The sequence below is a fragment of the Limulus polyphemus genome, unplaced genomic scaffold, assembly GCF_000517525.1.
Source record: "Limulus polyphemus unplaced genomic scaffold, Limulus_polyphemus-2.1.2 Scaffold2229, whole genome shotgun sequence".
NCBI classification, from domain to species: Eukaryota; Metazoa; Arthropoda; class Merostomata; order Xiphosura; family Limulidae; genus Limulus; species Limulus polyphemus.
Window position 1 is genome coordinate 139187 of NW_013667839.1, and position 19867 is coordinate 159053.

General features: G+C 31.8%; 1 protein-coding gene across 4 annotated transcripts in view; it reads left to right on the forward strand.

Moving 5' to 3' along the window:
- The window catches only part of LOC106466339 (centrosome-associated protein 350-like), a 136819-nt gene that overhangs the window by 114785 nt on the left and 2167 nt on the right, over nt 1-19867 (forward strand). For all 4 annotated transcript variants that reach the window (XM_013926614.2, XM_022394326.1, XM_022394325.1 and 1 more), the window contains 10 exons: nt 1193-1422; nt 4725-4954; nt 8340-8608; nt 8967-9015; nt 9520-9745; nt 10119-10297; nt 12872-13109; nt 18457-18707; nt 19168-19328; nt 19573-19755. In XM_013926614.2, the coding sequence (XP_013782068.2) occupies nt 1193-1422; nt 4725-4954; nt 8340-8608; nt 8967-9015; nt 9520-9745; nt 10119-10297; nt 12872-13109; nt 18457-18707; nt 19168-19328; nt 19573-19755 (2016 nt within the window). The remainder of the gene's footprint in view (nt 1-1192; nt 1423-4724; nt 4955-8339; nt 8609-8966; nt 9016-9519; nt 9746-10118; nt 10298-12871; nt 13110-18456; nt 18708-19167; nt 19329-19572; nt 19756-19867) is intronic.

Sequence of the window (19867 nt, forward strand, 5' to 3'; positions counted from 1 at the left end):
CACCTGTAGTTGTGCCTCATTTTGACAACCACCCTTTATTCATGGATGACAACGCTAGATCTCATCGCTCTAGGGCTGTAAAGGCTTATTTAGAGAATGAATCCGTCAACACTCTTCCTTGGCCAGCAAGAAGTCCAGATCTCAACCGCATCTGTGGGACCAATTGGGTAGGCGAATACAGGCTTTGGAGCCTCCTCCACAGACATTGCAACAGTTAGAAGCTCACTTGCACCGAGAATGGCGACAGATAACGCTTCAACAAATCAGACGTCTAACTGGCAGTAGAGCTTTATGTGTTGTGGTAGACAAGTATTATTACAATAATTCTATGCACATTTTTCTGAACAGGCTTTGTAGTCATCCAGGCAAACGGTGGATATACCCGATATTGACTTTTCGATGACTAATTATCAATGTGTGGGTCATGATTGACATTTTGTAATGTGATTTGACAATTCAATAACATTTTTGAGCTTTCACTGACAATACTTATTAAAGATAATTTTAAGCGTGAAAACTGTCCATATTTTGATGTCATGAGATGTAAATTAAAAATTGTTATTTTACGGTGATAATCTTGTTTTCTTATGCCCAATAATGCATAATTTCATTTGATAAACACGTTTAGATTGAATGGTAATTTATAATCAGTCACAAGAACGTCGAATCTGAATCACTTGAAAAAAAACACCGGGGTGCTTAACTTTTTTCCAGGTGTATATATCAGTGCTTATATCCCATTTAGTGAAGATGTGAATAAGAGTGTTTTACACAATCTCATATGTAAAAGATGTTAAATAAATTATCTAAACTTTATTTGTGTTGAGTGGTAAGAATAATATAGAATAGGCATTGGTAAAAGCTGTTGTATTTGTCATGGTAGTAAAAAGTGTATTGGAACAAAATGGTAGGTAAATTATTTGAATAAAATAAACCCTAGTTCTTTTTGACAAGTATCTAATGTGATTTACCAGCTGTTGTAATGATGAATTTATGATAGGTAAAGCCATAAGTGGTTCTTCAGTTGTGTGTTCTTGCTTGTTAAATGAATAAAAAAAAACACACATTTGTGTAGGCAGTATTAGCATTTATTATGAAGTGTATTCAGGTTACTGAGGTGTTCGATGTTGAATTTGATTTTCTTTTATTGGGACATGTTTTTCTGATTGCAAGTTTTTAATATACTTTGCAGGAATCTCAATTTTCTGTCGGATTGCTGCTGTATGGAGAGGAAAAGGAAGGCAGTGTTCCTTCTTTGTTTTCCGAAGAGTCATTCACAAATTTCACAGTGAACATGGTTCGTCGACTTGCGAAAGAGGAAGAACTCAGGGCCCGCCATCAGCTGGCACTTTTACAGCTCCAGGAAAAAGCTTTGGTAGATAAAGCTAGGTCTGAAATGGCATGGCTAGAACTTGCCAAAAGGTACGCCACTTTTTTTTTATCATGGAATGGAAACAATTGTATCTTTCTCACCATCTTAAAAAAGAATGTGAGCAACAGAATGTTAGACACTGAATATTTTAAAAAAAAACCACATCATTAACCTTATGTGTACTAGTCACTTCTTTTAACATGATTACTGTTTGTTCTGTTAATGTTAGCTTTATTCATTGTATGTGTTTTTCCTGTTTCTGTGAACCTACACTTGTTTCCTTATCTTTTATTATGATTACTGTTTGTTCTGTTAATGTTAGCTTTATTCATTGTATGTGTTTTTCCTGTTTCTGTGAACCTACACTTGTTTCCTTATCTTTTATTATGATTGCTGTTTGTTCTGTTAATATATGTATTCAGTGTATGTGTTTTTCCTGTTGGTGTGGATAATCTGTGGACCTACACTTGTATCCCCATGTTTTAGTATGATTACTGTTTGTTTTGTTAATGTCTTTATTCAGCATATGTGTTTTTCCTGTTGGTGTTGACCTACACTTGTTTCATTGTCTTTTATTATGATTACTCTTTATTCTGTTAATGTCTTTATTGAGTGCATGTGTTTCTCCTGTTGGTGTGAACCTACACTTATTTTCTTATCTTTTACTATAATTACTGTTCTGTTAATGTATGTATTCAGTGTATGTGTTTTTCCTGTTTGTGTAGACCTACACTTGTATCCCCATGTTTTAGTATGATTACTGTTTGTTTTGTTAATGTCTTTATTCAGCATATGTGTTTTTCCTGTTGGTGTTGACCTACACTTGTTTCCCCATGTTTTAGTATGATTACTGTTTGTTTTATTAATGTCTTTATTCTGTCCGTGTGTATTTCCTTGCGTTAGAGGTTTGTTACTCAATGCTTGCATGTGTATTTTTTGGCTTTGGAAGATTATTATTGAGTGCATGTGTATTTCTTTGCTTTGGAGGATTGTTATTGAGTGCATGTGTATTTCTTTGCTTTGGAGGATTGTTATTGAGTGCAAGTGTATTTCTTTGCTTTGGAGGATTGTTATTGAATGCATGTGTATTTTGCTTTGGAGAACTGCTATTGAGTGCATGTGTATTTCTTTGCTTTGGAGGATTGCTATTAGGGAGCACAATAGATTTTTATGTATATTAGTTTTAGAAACTAAGAACTTGGAAGCATACTTTTGTGACAGGAAACAGGGTGTCTATACTCAATGTTTAAGGGCAAATAATCTATTTTCTAAATCTGTTGATTGAGAAACAGTTGTTACTAATCAGTTCTAATGTACTAAGATCTATAACATTAGGCTCTGATGACTAAATTGTCATTGATATGAGTAAAGGACCTTGATCTAATTTCACTTGACTTAAGCTGAAGTTTTTCTTTAACCCTCTTTCTTACAGGTAGGTCAAAGTGTGCATGTCATGACCTGTTACAGAGTTACATTCAAAAGTTAATTAAGCAATTTTATTATCATTGTATACAAATAAACTTGGCATCAAAATGTAGCTAATAAAGTTTTAATATTATATAAGTTTTAAGTTCTTAATATTATAAGGAAATATAAAAAAAATCCCCAATCTTCCCAGTTATGAGAATCATGACATTTGTTCTCTAGGTCTTCTCCCTTCTCTAATTTATATACCATCTCTTTAATGTAAAATTACATATTATAATATAGGTATTACCCAGGCAAAGCATAATTTTTATAGCCTTCCATCTTATTTGTTTATACAGAGTCATAAAGTAGAAAATCAGACCCACTTATCACGCACACGTATCACATCCTCTCTTTTACAAATTGCTAATAGTTATCTCTAATGTTTTATACTATATTATTTACAACCAATAGAAAGACAACGTTTTAATCTATCAAATGATGTATTGTGTTGCATTGTGTTTAGTACAGAGTATTGTCTGTTTTATCTTCAGTTTGAAAGTTTCTCCCACAATGTTCAGATTGACAAGCTTAGGGAATTACTTAAAGGCTCTTATGCTATAGCTAGAAAGCCAGTTAAATTATGATAGTTAAAGGACATTGTTTGCTTTGTTCTTGTTATTATTCTGTGTTCTCAGGTGCATTACTTAAGAAAATAAAAATTTAATGTAATAGTACCATTATTGTAAAATATGTAGGCTTAAATTTTCTCAGCAACCAAAAGCAAAAACAAGGGGGTCAGACATAAGTGTCATATGTGTATTCTTTATATAATATTATAAAAGCAATTAAAATGTAAAAATTAGAAACTTATTAGGTTACATAATGAAAAATAATAATAATAAATTCTTCACAAGGTCTTCGTTAGGTCATTCAATACGTTAACATGAGCTATGCATTTGCCAAGTGATTTACAACTTGTCTAGAGGGATTATTCGTTAGACATGGGTCAAAGGACAATAAAATCAAGTATAAAAGGATGTAAGTGGGTATGAGCTTTAACCTATTTATGATAAACAATTGTAGTTCCATGTTAGTATCTGCAATCATTCTAGAAAATTTATTTCGTTTTTTGTGGCTGTTATAAGATCGATTAAATTGACTGAGTCTGTATAGAGTTAGGGTTGAGAAAATAACAGATAAAATTTAAAGTTTTACTAAAAAAGAATTTTAATATTTAAGCTGTTTTACAAATTACACAAATGAAATTTGAAGATGTTAAGATGAACTGAAATATTTTTAATCTTAACATGATAATCACTTTGCACTTGGAGCAGTCAACACTGACTTGATATGTTCACGGACAAATCTTTTATAAAAATACTTAGTTAAAAAATTGGATTTTTGTGTAAAAAAGACTTACAATGTTCACTGATAATTTGCCAAATTTCATGAAGATACATATACCGCATTAAAACTCATAATATGGAAACTGTTGGTTAATTTGAGGTTACAAGGTCGGTCATGTTAATTGACCCTGTATGGAAACAGTTAACCTTTTATTGAACAATCTTTTAATTTTCAGATTGTTTTTTTCAATACATATAAAGATCCTCCTAACCAGTTGGTACTGTTTTCTCAAGTACCCTTCTAAAGCTTTTCAAAGGTGCCTTGTTGAGAATTTCTACAGTTAAAAGATGAAATCTTGAAATAAGTATTACAACTCATGAAGGATGATTAGAGTAAAGGTTTGGTAGCATGGGAGGTAAATTAGAAATGGGTTAAAAGTCATCATGTCAACAATGTTTATAGAAGTTTGTACAGATATGCATTAAATATTTAAATCTAGTTTTCCTCATTTTGTTTTAACCTTTTTTTTTATTAATTATAAAAAATGTAATGAGTGTGAGTATCATTATTGAAACAGAGATTTATTGCTTATTAGGAATTTCCGGTTGAAAGGATCAGAGAATAAAGTTCCCTCAGTTCGCAAGCGACAGAGAGGCATTCTTATGAAGTTGAAACAAGAGCGTAGTGAAATACAACGACTCCAACAAGCCCATCGCTCTGCAGCAAAAAACAGACGAGAATTTCTAGAACAGCAAGAAAAAGTCAAGGAATTGAAATCAGGTGTTTGCCAGAAAGAAGATATAAACCTTGAAGAGGAAATAGAAAGTTGGTTGATATTCATACATAGTTTCTTCTTAAAGCTAAGGCAGCATTACTTACTACATAAAGTTCTTCTATATTTTATTGACCAAACTTTAGGTCATTTATCAAAACATACTAGCTATACTGCATTTCCTTTATTCAGAAATGAGATCTTTTGCAGTAGGTTTGGCAGCAATAAATAATAGGTTTTGAGAACTTTAATAGACTGCATCTGTCGAAAAAAAGAAAAGAAGATGTTGTTTTGACTTTTATACTGCAAGTACTAAACTACAACAAACTGTAATTGCTAAGCTACAATAGATTCTAACCACTAAGCTAGAATAAACTGTAACCACTAAGTTACAATAAACTGTATCACTTGCTATTTTTGCTATAAACTTTGCCAGGAACTTAGATATTTCAGACTAAACAATAACCAGAAGTATTTGGATAAGAGCAGTAATAGACAAAGATAACCTTTACAAAATGATTTAGCAGAGAGAACGATGTGTGAGCTTCAAACTTAATTAGTAGTTAGAATGATGTTTGGAAGCATTGGTTAGTTCTTATATTTTAGGTACAATAAAAAATCAATACTCATTTTTCCTGGTCATTTTCAAATTAGCTGTTCTAGTTTTCACATGCTAACAGAGTAAAATCCATCTAAGTTTTGTCATTCAAACTTTTTTAAAATTTCAATAAAGCAAATCAAGGCTTTAGTCCTGGTTTAACATCATCTCTGCTAGCAAGTTTAGGCTTTAGTCCTGGTTTAACATCACCACTTTAGCCCTGGTTAAACATCATATGTGCTAGCAAATCAAGGCTTTAGTCCTGCTTTAACATCATCTGTGCCAGCAAATCAAAACTTTAGTCCTGCTTTAACATCATCTGTGCTTGCAAATCAAAACTTTAGTCCTGCTTTAACATCATCTATGCTAGCAAATCAAGGCTTTAGTCCTGCTTTAATATCATTTGTGCTAGCAAATCAAGATTTTAGTCCTGGGTTAACATCATCTGTGTTAGCAAATCAAGGTTTTAGTCCTGGGTTAACATCATCTGTGTTAGCAAATCAAGGTTTTAGTCCTGGGTTAATATCACCTCTGTTAGCAAATCGAGACTTTAGTTCTGATTTACATAATCTGTGTTGAAAATTATTTGCTTGTACTTAGTACCCACTCCCTTGTTACCCAGTAGTTTGAGTAATCTAACCGGGTTCTACCTTGTTGCTCAGTAGTTTGAGTAATCTAACCGGTTCTACCTTGTTGCTCAGTAGTTTGAGTAATCTAACCGGTTCTACCTTGTTGCTCAGTAGTTTGAGTAATCTAACCGGTTCTACCTTGTTGCACAGTAGTTTGAGTAATCTAGCCGGTTCTACCTTGTTGCCCAGTACTTTGAGTAACCCAACTGTTTCACTCTTGTTACCCAGTAATTCAAGTAACTCAGAAACTACCCTATGTCATATTGGGTTTCGCACTCACTCAATATATATAATGTCTGCCTGGATTGTTCTCACATAATAGCTGCTGAGAGCTTCTTCATTGACTGTTTCCTACTTTTTCAAACATACTTACTACAATTACTGGTGTACAAAAGTACATTCACTGTCAATAGGCTTCGCATTCTTGTTGGTCATTTGTGCATGAATATTAACATCTGGATTACCATCCTCAAGATCCAAGACAGCAGCTGGCTTTTTGTATTCTGTGTGTACTGTTTTTGAAAACTCCCTTTGTTCTTTTCTCTGTAATAATTTTCTTTCAGTAGATATCCATCCTGGCTGCATGGACAATACATATTGCATTTCAAATACCTTTTCACTTTTCCATTATATGAAGTAATAGGAGGCGTAGTATCATCTTGTAATGTTTTTATTGTGTTATCCATGCATAATAAGAAACGTGATATCATCATCTTATATTTTCGTTATGATCTATTAGCATAATTGGAGTCATAGTATCACTTTATGTTTCCACTTTGTTCTACCCGTGTAATAGGAAGTATAGTATCATATTCTGATGTTTCCTTTGTGTTCTACCTGTGTAAGAGGAGACTTTGTATAATTTTATATTTCTATTGTGTTCTACATTCATTTTCTGTGCTTTAACACAGGAAAGAGCACAGAAGAGAGCAGTCAACTTTTTGCCAGAATATGGAAGATATTGGTCCAAGGAAGGATAGGGGATGTTCCAACATATTTTTAGTAAATTCAGAAACTATTATAGATATTACATACCCCACATTTATCAGGAATCTTGATCTGGTTATGTCGAGAACTTAAGGTTAAAAATCATTAATTATTGTTTTTCAAGAAAGTGTAAAACTTACTGGCATTTCTTGTTGTATAGATGCATTTTATTGTAGTAATGTTTAATAGAATAAATCATAAAGTACTTGATACTGTTTGATAGTTTTAGTTTCTCTTTCTTTGTCCTTTTGAGTGGATTACTAGGGAAGCAGTCATTAATTTTAATGAAGATCTTTTTTTGTGTGTGTATGTCTTAAGATATTTGTCTCATGTACAATTACTCAAACATTCCTTATGATTTTTAGAAGATAAACATGAGTTTAAGACTGACTCCTTTATTAATATATTACACTTGTGTTAGCTTTTTGTTAGTCTTTTTTGTAGTTTTTCAAGACATTTTTTTCAAACTTGTAATATACAAGGTATAGTATCATCTTTCTGTACAGTTGTGTTCTACCTGTGTATTAGGAGATATAGTATCTCTTAATAGATATAGTACCAATTTCAAAATGGTGTGTTTAAGAAGCCTATCATTCTATAGGTATTTGAAGAACTTGTAGCATTTCGCCACAATTTAACTCTTCATATTGTTAGCCGACACTGGACAGTTGATACATAATTGAATAGAGTTGCTTAAACATTTGTTTAACAACAAGTAAAGGATCACTGATAAGGAATGGAATTCTCCAAAACTAGTCACAGACACCCCTCCAATGAAAGAATAGACCATTCCAAGCTTTTACTTGTTATTAAAGAAATGCTTAAACAACTCTATTCAATTATGAATTATGTACCTTTGTGTTCTACCTGTGTAGTAGGAGGTATAGTATCATCTTTAAGTACCATTTTTTCTACTGTATAATAGGAGGTATAGTATCATCTTTAAGTACCATTTTGTCCCAGCTGTATAATGGAAGGTAGAGTATCATCTTCATTTACTACCTGTGTCATAAGAGGTATAGTATCATTTTTGTGTTGTACCTGTGTAATGTTTTAAATGTTTTTTTACCATAATTTTTGTGATGGGCTTGAAATATGGCTTCTGTGCTTTATGAAATAACAAAAATTGGTGTGAAATCCATTTCATATATTATCCCTCCCATTTTAATTTCAAGCAGTTAAGTTTTTTTCAGTGTGAAGTTTAACAACTTTTTATTTTTACAGTTTTCTCAAAGAAGTCCAGATCATCTTCAAATTCAGAGTCATTGGATTATTCTGGTATCATATCAAAGGCGAAGAAAAATCCATCATTAAATTCTAAAATTCTAGGAGACTCTGTGTCTGAGCATGTTTCAACTGAAAGTGCAGTTCTGACAGAAGAGGCTGTGTCTGAGCATGTTTCTACAGAAAGTGTAGTTCTGACAGAAGAATCTGTGTCTGAGCATATTTCTACAGAAAGTGTAGATGCAACAGAAGAGTCCATTAAACCTGCTGTAAAGTTTTATAATCGTTTTTAATCTGATAGTTTAAGTAAAACTTTTAAGAACTGAAAAACAATGTACCTTTATTATTGGTGTAATATCAATCCATTGTTTGTTTATTACAATGTGAGAACTTATATTTTAGTACCTAAAAGACTGTTATTCCAACTGTAGGCTTCTTTTGTTTCATAAATGTATTTGAGTTTTTGTATCATAAGAGTCTTAATTTTATAGTTATGAATGACATTATAAAGTGAATTTTTTAACTTGTAATATTTTTTATGCTTCAACATTTGTTTATAGAAATGTTTATGTAAAAAAGTTAATAAAAAAAAAAGTTAATTACATAAACTATTGTTCTTCCCAAAAGACTGATGAAGACCATGAAATTTCTGAAGGATCAGAAACACCTTCCTTAGGTAAGATTTATTACCTGTATTTTGATTATACTGACAGATACTTGCTGATGGTGTTCTCCTACATTTAGAGTATATAATATTTATGTTCTGTATTTTCTGTTTTCCATCAGTAGATGATAGATTTACTTTACTTTTTCTCCTTTGCTGTGATGTTACTTCAACGTTTTTGATATATTTAATATAAATGTTCCTAACATTTAGATGTTACTTTGAAACATTTCTACTTGTTTTTTAAGTATGTGGAATTTATTGGCTATTTTCATGGAGCAGCTATTTACTTGTGTTATAGTATACATGACTTATGCTTTCAAAATATGGCCAGTACTGTACTTTAGATACTGTGGCATTGTTAAAATTACAAAGTTTCTGTCTTGTGCAACTGGAAGATCTATAAGTATTTGATTATGTTTGGAGTGTATTACTTTTATCCTATTGTTTTAATAGAACTATTTCTGTTATTTAAATAACATTATTTCTGTTGTAAATTTTTGCTTCTCACATAAGAATCTGTTGTGGAAGCCATTGGTCCAACTTCTAGTCAAACCACTAGCTCCAAAACCTCCATACCTACAAGCTTAAAATCTGAGAAAAGAATCGAAAAACCAGTTGAAAGACATAAACTGGCTGAAAAAGGAGCTGATAAGTCACTTAGCAGATTAAAAGGATCATCTGATATGTCCTCAAAGCAAACTTCTCGTGAGGGACATCTGAAATTAAAGGCTGGGAAACGGTCAGTTTGATTATTAATATTTCCGACCAGTCAGTAGTTTCTATTATTTTTTTTAATGAAGTAAAAATGTCTTGTATTACTTAGCTTATAAAAGAGTTAAATTAGAGACAGTTATGGATTTACTTAGTGTTTGAGCCTTAGTAGTACAGCTTAACTTGTGTATTATGAACTTTGAATAAATAAAATCATTACACTTATTAAAGCTTGTAACTGAAGTATAAACAATAGATCTGCATAATGTTTGTATTAGAGAAGTAGAAGAATAGATTCTAAAAAAGCTGTTGGTCCAATAATGTGGTGTGTGTTTCCTTTAATGAAAATGTACCATCAAATGTAGAATATTAAATTTTGACTTTATTTTTTTATCATGTAGATACCTTACTAAAAGAGAACAAAATCTCCATCAACGAAGAAAGGACTTAGAACACCTTATTAAGTGGCAGCATCAGTTAGATAAGCAGGAAGCAGAAGTTCGGAAACTGGAGAAAAAGGCGTTAGAGCTACTAGATACTGATCGCAAGAGCATGGCTATTACAGAATATAGCTCCACAGGTGAGTAGCAATTTCAAAAAACACCATGCCTTGTAGAATAGTAGCAGAAAATCTGAGCATTATGGTGCAAAAACGATACTATTTTTTCATTCTTTACTCACTGAACAAACAGTAAAGTATGAAATATTTCTAGAACATTTGGATTAAAATTTCCAAGACACTGACACAATATTTAACACAAACTCCAGTTTCACACCTGACTCACCATCACATGATATTCTTACTCATTGTGCCAGGAAGATCCTAGCTGAATGATATGTGACCTTTTCCTTTGGCCTATGGGTAAACATGTTAACATGTATCTACATGTTTATTTTATTTATCAGAGGAATTGGTGGGAAATAAAATTACAGATTCCTTGATTGAAATTGGTGTTAGATAGCAAGAAAAAATTAATTACCTTTTAATAGTCTATTAAACTATCCTTAAATGAGCTATTGGTGTGATTATTATTATTATCGAAAGTTAATGCCAGAAGTAAGGCTTATCACATCTAATTCGGAAATCAGTTTGTCAGGAAAGTTATTGTTATGAATTAAGGAAATATTTAAAATATTCACACAGCTCCTACTAAAGCTAATTGCATAAGGCTATTAACTATTTTGATATCAGAGGAACATGAATTAGTACATTTGCATGTAATAAGGTCTCTTATAATAAGAATATATTTATGTAATAAGGTCTCTAGTAGCTGTAGTTTCAGAGAATATTGATATATCTAATACCATAGGAACATGAATTAGTGTGTATGTATAAATTAAGAAGGTCTCTAGTAGCTGTATTCTGAGAAAATATTGATATTTCTGATACAATAAAATTCAATACCCTGTCACCTGAGAACTTTTGAAAGGTGGACCTTTCTTCTTCAGGAGCAAACTGGGAAGAAAAGTCCACCTTTCAAAAGTGCTTTGGTTATATGGTATCATATTTTATGTTGAATTAATTTATTGAACCTACATTTTTTCTAACATTATAGATACTTCTAGTACCATAGGAACATGAATTAGGCATATAAAAGTAATAAGATCTCTAGTAGCTGTAGTTTATCAGAATGTTTATATATCTGATACCGAAGGAATATGAATCAGTTTGTGTACAAGTGATAACATCTGTAGTTTCTGAGAATATTGATATATCTGATACCGAAGGAACATGAATCAGTTTGTGTACAAGTGATAACATCTGTAGTTTATGAGAATGTTTATATATCTGATACCGAAGGAATATGAATCAGTTTGTGCACAAGTAATAACATCTGTAGTTTCTGAGAATATTGATATATCTGATACCGAAGGAACATGAATCAGTTTGTGTACAAGTGATAACATCTGTAGTTTCTGAGAATATTGATATATCTGATACCGTATGAACATGAATCAGTTTGTGTACAAGTAATAGCATCTGTAGTTTCTGAGAATATTGATATATTTGAAATAACATGAATCAGTTTGTGTACAAGTAATAACATCTATAGTTTCTGAGAATATTGATATATCTGATACCATAGGAACATAAATCAGTTTGTGTACAAGTGATAACATCTATAGTTTCTGAGAATATTGATATATCTGATACCGAAGGAACATGAATCAGTTTGTGTACAAGTGATAACATCTGTAGTTTCTGAGAATATTGATATTTTTGACACCATAGGAACATGTACAGTGTGTTTACAAGTAATGAATTTTGTAGTGGCTGTAGTTTTGGAGATGTTACTGAGATGTCAGAATTAATAATATGTTTGGTTGGGCAATTTTTTGTTTGTTTGTTATTATTACTACTCTTCCAGTGTTTAAATTTTGTTATGCTAAAAGTTCTTTGTCATTTTGCTTTAAATTGAGAAACCCACTGTAATTTTGTTACACTTACCCAAAAGTACAATGTTCACGTGCATTGATCTTTGGAAAAAATGACAATTTATTATTTTGTGCTACTTTTTTATTCTTCTTGTAACATTAGTGGAGCAATACTCAAGAAATGTATTTTTTGCGTACTTCACCTAAAGATTTAGATGTGTAGATGTCTTGGTTGATTCCTACAAATTTTGTAATTTATTAAGTTAAACCAAGAAATATCAAGTTGTTGTCGTAGGTATTTTTGTTTTATATGTATAGATGTGATGTATAAATTCATAATTGTTTGATTAATGCTGGATATTGTTTCTGTTAAAATCAACCCCTAAAGTAACATTTAAGCATCATTTAGTGAAAGCTTCAGTTTTGAGACCAAGAGCTAATAATAGTAAATGTAATAAAAAAGAAATTTTAGTTAATTACCTATGCACCCATATTATGAGTTTATAATTATAAAGTAGCATTATTATTATTTTCAGTTGTGTGGCCTTAAATATCAAATTAAACACTTCAGGACCTGATTGGAAGAATTTTGTGAAAGTAATAATTGTAGTTTGGTGTCAGAGGATACTGCTAGGCCTACTTTGTAGGATTCATATTTTAATACATAGGATTTATTACACATTCTTATATGAATAACTATTTTAATTACTTAGCTTGTCACTTCTGGCACTTGAAGATTTAGTAAGACTTAGCTCTAAAATAAAGATTTTCTTCATAGAAAAAAGGACTAGACAGACAGCTGAAAGTCCTGACAAAACTATATTAAATTCAACAACAATCACCACACAACAGATCCAAGGTTCAACTTCTGTTTCATCTAAAGAGGATAGGAAAGAAAGAACTCGGACAAGTGGAAGTGATAGCTCTGTGGCTGAAGACCTTTCTCTACATGATCAGTCACGTGTGAGCTCTGACAGTATACTGGAAGAGGTCATCCAGTGTACTTCAAGAATTAGGTAATGTATATTTGTTATTAACATTATTGTTATAGGCTAACAGAGTCATTGTTGTTCATGATGTTAGAAAAACATGTAGGTTCGAGAAATCAATTTAACATAAACATACAATACCCTATAGCCCAAGCACTTTTGAAAAGTGGATCTTTCTTCATTTCCAGCTTGCTTCTGAAGAAGAAAAGTTAACCTTTTGAAAGTGCTTGGGTTATTTGGTAATGTATCTTTGTGTTGAATAGCCATTTTTATGTCATGGAAGCTACTTTCCAATAATCCATTCAGGCTTTCATAGTTCACGTTTCAATAATCTATACAGGCTTTCATAGTTCACATTCCAATAATCCATACAGGCTTTTATAGTTCACATTCCAATAATCCATACAGGCTTTTTTAGTTTACTTTCCAATAATCAATACAGGCTTTCATAGTTCACATTTCAATAATCCATACAGGCTTTCATAGTTCACATTCCAATAATCCATACAGGCTTTCATAGTTCACATTCCAATAATCCATACAGGCTTTTATAGTTCACATTCCAATAATCCATACAGGCTTTTATAATTTACTTTCCAATAATCATTACAGGCTTTCATAGTTCACATTTCAATAATCCATACAGGCTTTTATAGCTCACATTCCAATAATCCATACAGGCTTTTATAGTTCACATTCCAATAATCCATACAGGCTTTCAGAGTTGACATTTAGCACGATCATAGTTAAACATTTAGCATGATCATATCGTAACTAAGTTTTTCTTTTGTGTTGATTTCAGACTTTATTTTTTTTCCAGTCATGATTTCTTGTATTTAATGGACTGGTTATGCATTATAATGAATTGACTATACTAATTTAGTAGGGTGTTGTATACATAAAACGAGATTGTTAAATGACGTAGAGTTAAAGGACAATATCTGAACATGGGACGAGCTTTCATTGCCCTCTTGTAAAGCAGAACATACCTCTTCTGTAATGTATTTTCAGTGAGAATTTGAATCTTTCATTTTCTTCAATAGGACCATTGAAGCCAATGTTTATGTATTCTGAAAGGTCTGTGGAATGTTTAACATTTGTGATATTAGGTTGTCCTGACTATCCAGCATTGGGCAGTTTAATGTTATCATGATCATCAGCAATTAACTTTTTAATGGCTACTCTGTCTTTTGTACCTATGACACCAGTCCATGTGACTTAACTTACAAAAATATCACTGCAAGTAATATGACCTTAGTGTAGCAGGTTACCATAAGCCCTCTGTATTCATATTTAGAAACAATAGTACATACAGCTTAACATTTTGCTACAAGTCCTTTGTTGTTGATTTAGCAGGCTACCATAAGTTTTATTAATTTGTTAAGTTCCAGGTGTGAAAGTTGTATTAACTTTCTAAAATCTACATCTCTCATGCTATTTTGACAACATGTACTTCTGCATCTGATAAGTTTTGTTAACGTGTTAACCCTATGTATACAATGGGTTAAAATGTGCATGTCATGACTTTTTTACAGAGTTACATTCAAAATTTAAGTAAACAATTTTATCAATGTATGTCAATAAATTTGACATCAACATATAGTTTTTAATTAAAATTTGTTTATTATTCTAAGTTTTAATTTCTAAGGGAAATATTTAACCCATTCACTGCAGCTTTCATGTATACAGGTTGGACTTTTTCTTCTGTATAGTGCAACTCTGCTATATATAGGATTTCATTGATATCGTGAAGGGTACTGACAAGAAAAGACAGTACATGATTAACCCAGTGTTTGGTAACAGTGCTTGGGTGGATGAAGAGTGCTTCAACACTCATAAATACCCCTTACCAGTTCATGCAGGAACTTTAGAAACAAAACCTCTATATGGCACAACTGCAGTGTACAGAAGAAAAATGTCCAACCTTTATACATGACAGCTGCAATGAATGTGTTAAATAAATCCTCCATCATCATTTTTACTACTCTGTGTAACATGGTACATCGTACTCTTGATTTAACCTTCTTTTAGATTTTTTTCATCCATTTTATGCCTTTCAGACTATCTGACCAGTTACGTACATAAAGTATAGGTAGTTACAGGCCTCTCTACTGAGATATAAAGTTGTCAAATTTAGAAAACAGGTTCCTCCTCCTATCATTTTGTAGCTGTAGTGTATTTTCTAATCACATGATACATATTAAATATACATGTTTATAACCAGTAGAAAGATCATAATTCATTGTACCTCTGCTCTTACATTCTGGAATTTAATTTTTGTGTTGAAAGTCTCATACTTTCTAAGAAAATGCTCTTCACAGTACAGGTGAAGCTCTGAGAAGTAATGTATCAAAATATGTTCTTGAGTACTAATAGGCCTCTTTAGGTAAGGTGCATGGTAGATTTCTTATGTTTTATGTATATTTCTTATTTATTTTATCAAAAGTAACTAAAATTTAAAGATTATAAATTTCTAGCTTGTGTACACAGGAACTTCATTTGACTGTGTCAATTGTTTTCCCTCTGGTTAAATTATCCTAATTTTTGCTACATTTTCTTGATTTTGTCATGCCAGTCATCTACTTTTTCTTTCTGTTGCTAAGTGGCATTATCTTTCTTCCACTGTTTTTGAACTATTTTTAGTAATTTAATTCAGAATTTTATTTTAGAACTTATTTCACAGATAGTGTTAGAAGTGTTCAGTTGGACTGAAAAGCTGAGGTGGCTTGATGATGTACATAAGCCATCCTTTAATTTGAATATTAACCAATATCTCAAATCCCTGACTTAATCAATAATGATATTAAAAGAGCTTGCTGTAAATGTGATCATTTACATAAAAAAAATATAATTCCGACATGACTGGAATATAAACGTGAGACATCAAGAGAAGAGTTGAGCTCTGTAACCACTGAGCACTTTGATATCCAGTGTTAAAAATTAATTTAACCTTTTATCATCTCTACCCGTATATGTATGCATGCTAGACATCATCTCTACCCATATATTTACACGTGCTAGACATCATCTCCACCCGTATATATGTACATCAAATGTCTCACGCACCATTTAAGTGCCTAGTGCCTGGTTTGTAATGGTCAAAGCATTATGTACTTGTAAGAAAATTTTATGCTCAAAGGCTGACTCATTTACCCAAAAACCATGGCTAGCAGAGGATGCATGCATAGCTTGACAGATGATGAACCCAAGTGAGTTTTGGTCGAAATATATGATGAGGAGACAGACAATCCACTTGAGCTGAAATGTGGTGACATTGCTGGTGTTGCTGGAGATAGTTACTGGGTCTTCAAGCAGCAACAGTGAGGAATGAGATGCCAACAAAGCTGTGGCTACCACAAGTGAAGCCATTGTTACAAGCTGTCCTCCTGTGCTGGTGGCTGATCTTGACAATAATGTTGACTAGCGATGGTGAGTTGGAGATTTCTCGCCACAGATGCTTAATTTCACAGTAGCATTGCAAGCAATGGAGGAATAAGTGATAATAGCAATGAAATGGAATATTTCATGCTACTTTTTGACCACACACTAATGAAAATAATAGACAGAATTAAATAAACATTATTTGTTTATGAGGGAGGAGCACCACCACTATTGTATTTACTTAGGTGGAAAGATGCAGTAGTGAATAAGTTAGCAGTTAATGTGGTTAATTGATTACCTATGAATATTGGTTATATTGATTAATGTCACACACAATAATTTATTGCTAAAAATTGCAGTTAAATCAATTAATTTCACCAAAAAATGAACTAGTTTCCACTTTGTAATATTTTTGGTTATTCCAAATATTCAGTAATTGAAATTACAATTAAATCGATTAATGTTATGAAAATAATCAATTAACCCTTTAAACACTTTTTTGCACAAGTCAAAATGTTACATTCAAAATTTAATTAAATGCTTTACTATCAATTTATGTGGATTAACTTACAATAATAATGCATGCTATGATTCAAAGTTTTATGTTATCTGAATTTTAAGTCTTTTATTTCAAAAGAAACCTTTAAACAACTACTTAAAACTTCAGATGTATTCTCATGTGACCAACAGGCTACAAACATTCTCTACTTTGACACAATGCATTTTCAGTAATACAATGGTAGTTGTGTAGATGTACATCTAGACTAAGATGCTTACATAATGTTTTGATTCATTCATTTCAAAGTTTTCTGAATTAATGCAGTTGAAACAAGTAATTAATTTTTTCAACCCCTGACAGGTGCCATGCCTTCAACAGACTTATTTGAGCTTTATAGCCTACATGTAGATTTTACTTACACAAGTGTATAGTCATTAGAAAGAGCCTATTTCACACTATAATCTAACAATGATTATTTTGAAATTGGTGCTCAGTTTTTGTAGATGTAACTGACTGTAATATTGTTGACTGCTTGTTCAACTATAGCACTTATGGTTGTTTCTTACCTAAATATGTTTTAGCTAGTTATATATTAGTTATGTTTTAAAATGCATAATTGAAAGGTTTAAACATTTGATAAATATACATCATACTTTGCATCTGTTCTCAAGGCTTCCAGTATTACACGGTGCACAAGAATTTTGCCGAAGGTTGTGCATGTGTGCCAGAAACACTGTAATATGCCTTTGAAGGCACCATTGACTTGTGTTGAGATGAATGAGTGGTAATGGACAAGAAAGAAAAATAAAACATTAAAAATTAATATATGTGAAAAGGAAAAAACCTGAAATTATGAATTTAACAAAATGAAAAACTTTTAAGATATTCTACAAAAAAATTTAAAGGTATGTATTTTTTTTCTATTTTCTAATTTTAGTTATTTCATTGTATTGTATGTTGATGATAATAGCTGGAATTAGTGATATGGTAGAGAAAATGAAAAATAGAATATAAACATTTACCTTAAAAAAGCTTTTAATATTCATTTAGAAGGTTCTAGAGATTATGCAAATGAAATGTGAAAAATATAAGATGAAGGAAAGCATTTTTATACTTAAATGAAAATCACCTTACACTCAAACTATTTTAACAATCTGAGTGCAAATAACTACTATAGATAAATAACATTTTTATTAGAAAGATGTAATTAGAATAATATAATTCTTTGTATACAAAATACTTATAAACTTTAACAAAACCTTATGAGATTTTGTGAGTTACTGTATGTTTTTTGCATGAATATCTTTCCCCAGTCAAAGTGATACAAACTGCATTAACCCATGCTGAAAGGATTAATCAAAATTATTGTTTCTCGTTATTACTGTTTTTGATTATTCCAACTATCCAATAATTGAAATATTGTTCTTATTAATTATGATTCAGTTAAGTTTTTCAGCTTAGTTCTACTTCTGGTTGGTTTATTTACCCATCTAGTCCTGCCTATGACAAGAAAGATGGGGCCCAGAATGTGGCTGACCTTTACTCTGAATCTTTTGAATCAGCTGATAATTCTGTGACCAGCAACCCCTCTGCTCAAAAGATTTCTAAACGTGGAAGTAAGTCTGAAGAAGTTAGTGGGGGACATAGAAGTTTTGGAATCATGATACGTTCTCCTCTAGTTCCTCGAAGCCATCGAAGGCATGATTCCAGTGGTTCAGAAGACTCTCTTACTATTTCTCTGTCAGGTGCTAAGTTTGATTGAGTTACATATTTTTATAATAATTTCCTGATAGATTTAAATACAAAAGTAATAAGAGTATTGTTTTCAAGTGCTAACATAAACATTGACATGTATAACTGTCAGAGTAGATAGTTTACTCTGATGTGAGTGCTAACTGTGGTATACAGGAACTGCATAATGTCAGAGTAAAATTATTGAACACTGACTTATATAACTGTCAGAGTAGGTAGTTTTCCTCTGATGTGAATGTTAAACTGTGGTTTACAGGAACTGCATCAGGTCAGAGTGAAATTGATGAACACTGTCTTATATAACTGTCAGAGTAGACAGTTTGCTCTGATGTGAGTGCTAACTGTGGTATACAGGAACTGCATAATGTCAGAGTGAAACTGATGAACACTGTCTTGTATAACTGTCAGAGTAGATAATTTGCTCTGGTATGAATGTTAAACTGTGGTTTTCAGAAACTGCATCAGATCAAAGTGACATCGAAGGAAGGATTTTTGCCCTGAAGGAGGAGCTGCGTCATCGGCGGTTAGTAGCTGAAAGGCTCAAGAAAGATCAAAAACAGATATACAGAGAACGTCTAAAAGAACGAGAGCAATCACTGAAGAAACAGATAGAGGTAATATGCTACTTTCATGTCCAGTTTTACAAATATGTTTTAAAAGAAACCTAAACTAGTTGTTCTTTAATATGCCTTTATTGAATTAATTTCTTTGTAATAATTTATAAAAGCAGTTACTTAGCATTGTATATTTTTCATCAAAAATATAAACAATCACTCAGTAAGCTTTTTCATTAGATAGAATAACCATAAAATTCAAAGTTGAATAATTCTCCATTCTGCACATTTGATATTGTGACAGGCATATGACAAGTTCATTCAGAAGACCAAGCAAGATCTTGATCAAGAACTAGAAACTTCGGTCCTTTCTAGTTCCAGCCTAACTCCATTACAGATTAAGCCACAAATCAAACAGCCTCGAGTAGCTGAATCTCGTCGGCTGTGTAAACAGTTAAAACTGGACAAGAGTCAGAGTTCTGGAGAGGTAAATTCAGAATATATGCAGAATGTTATTATTTGATATGAAGTGTTGGAATTTTTTTTTATAATTTTATTATTAACTAAATTATTTTTCATATCTTTAGCTAATTAAAACT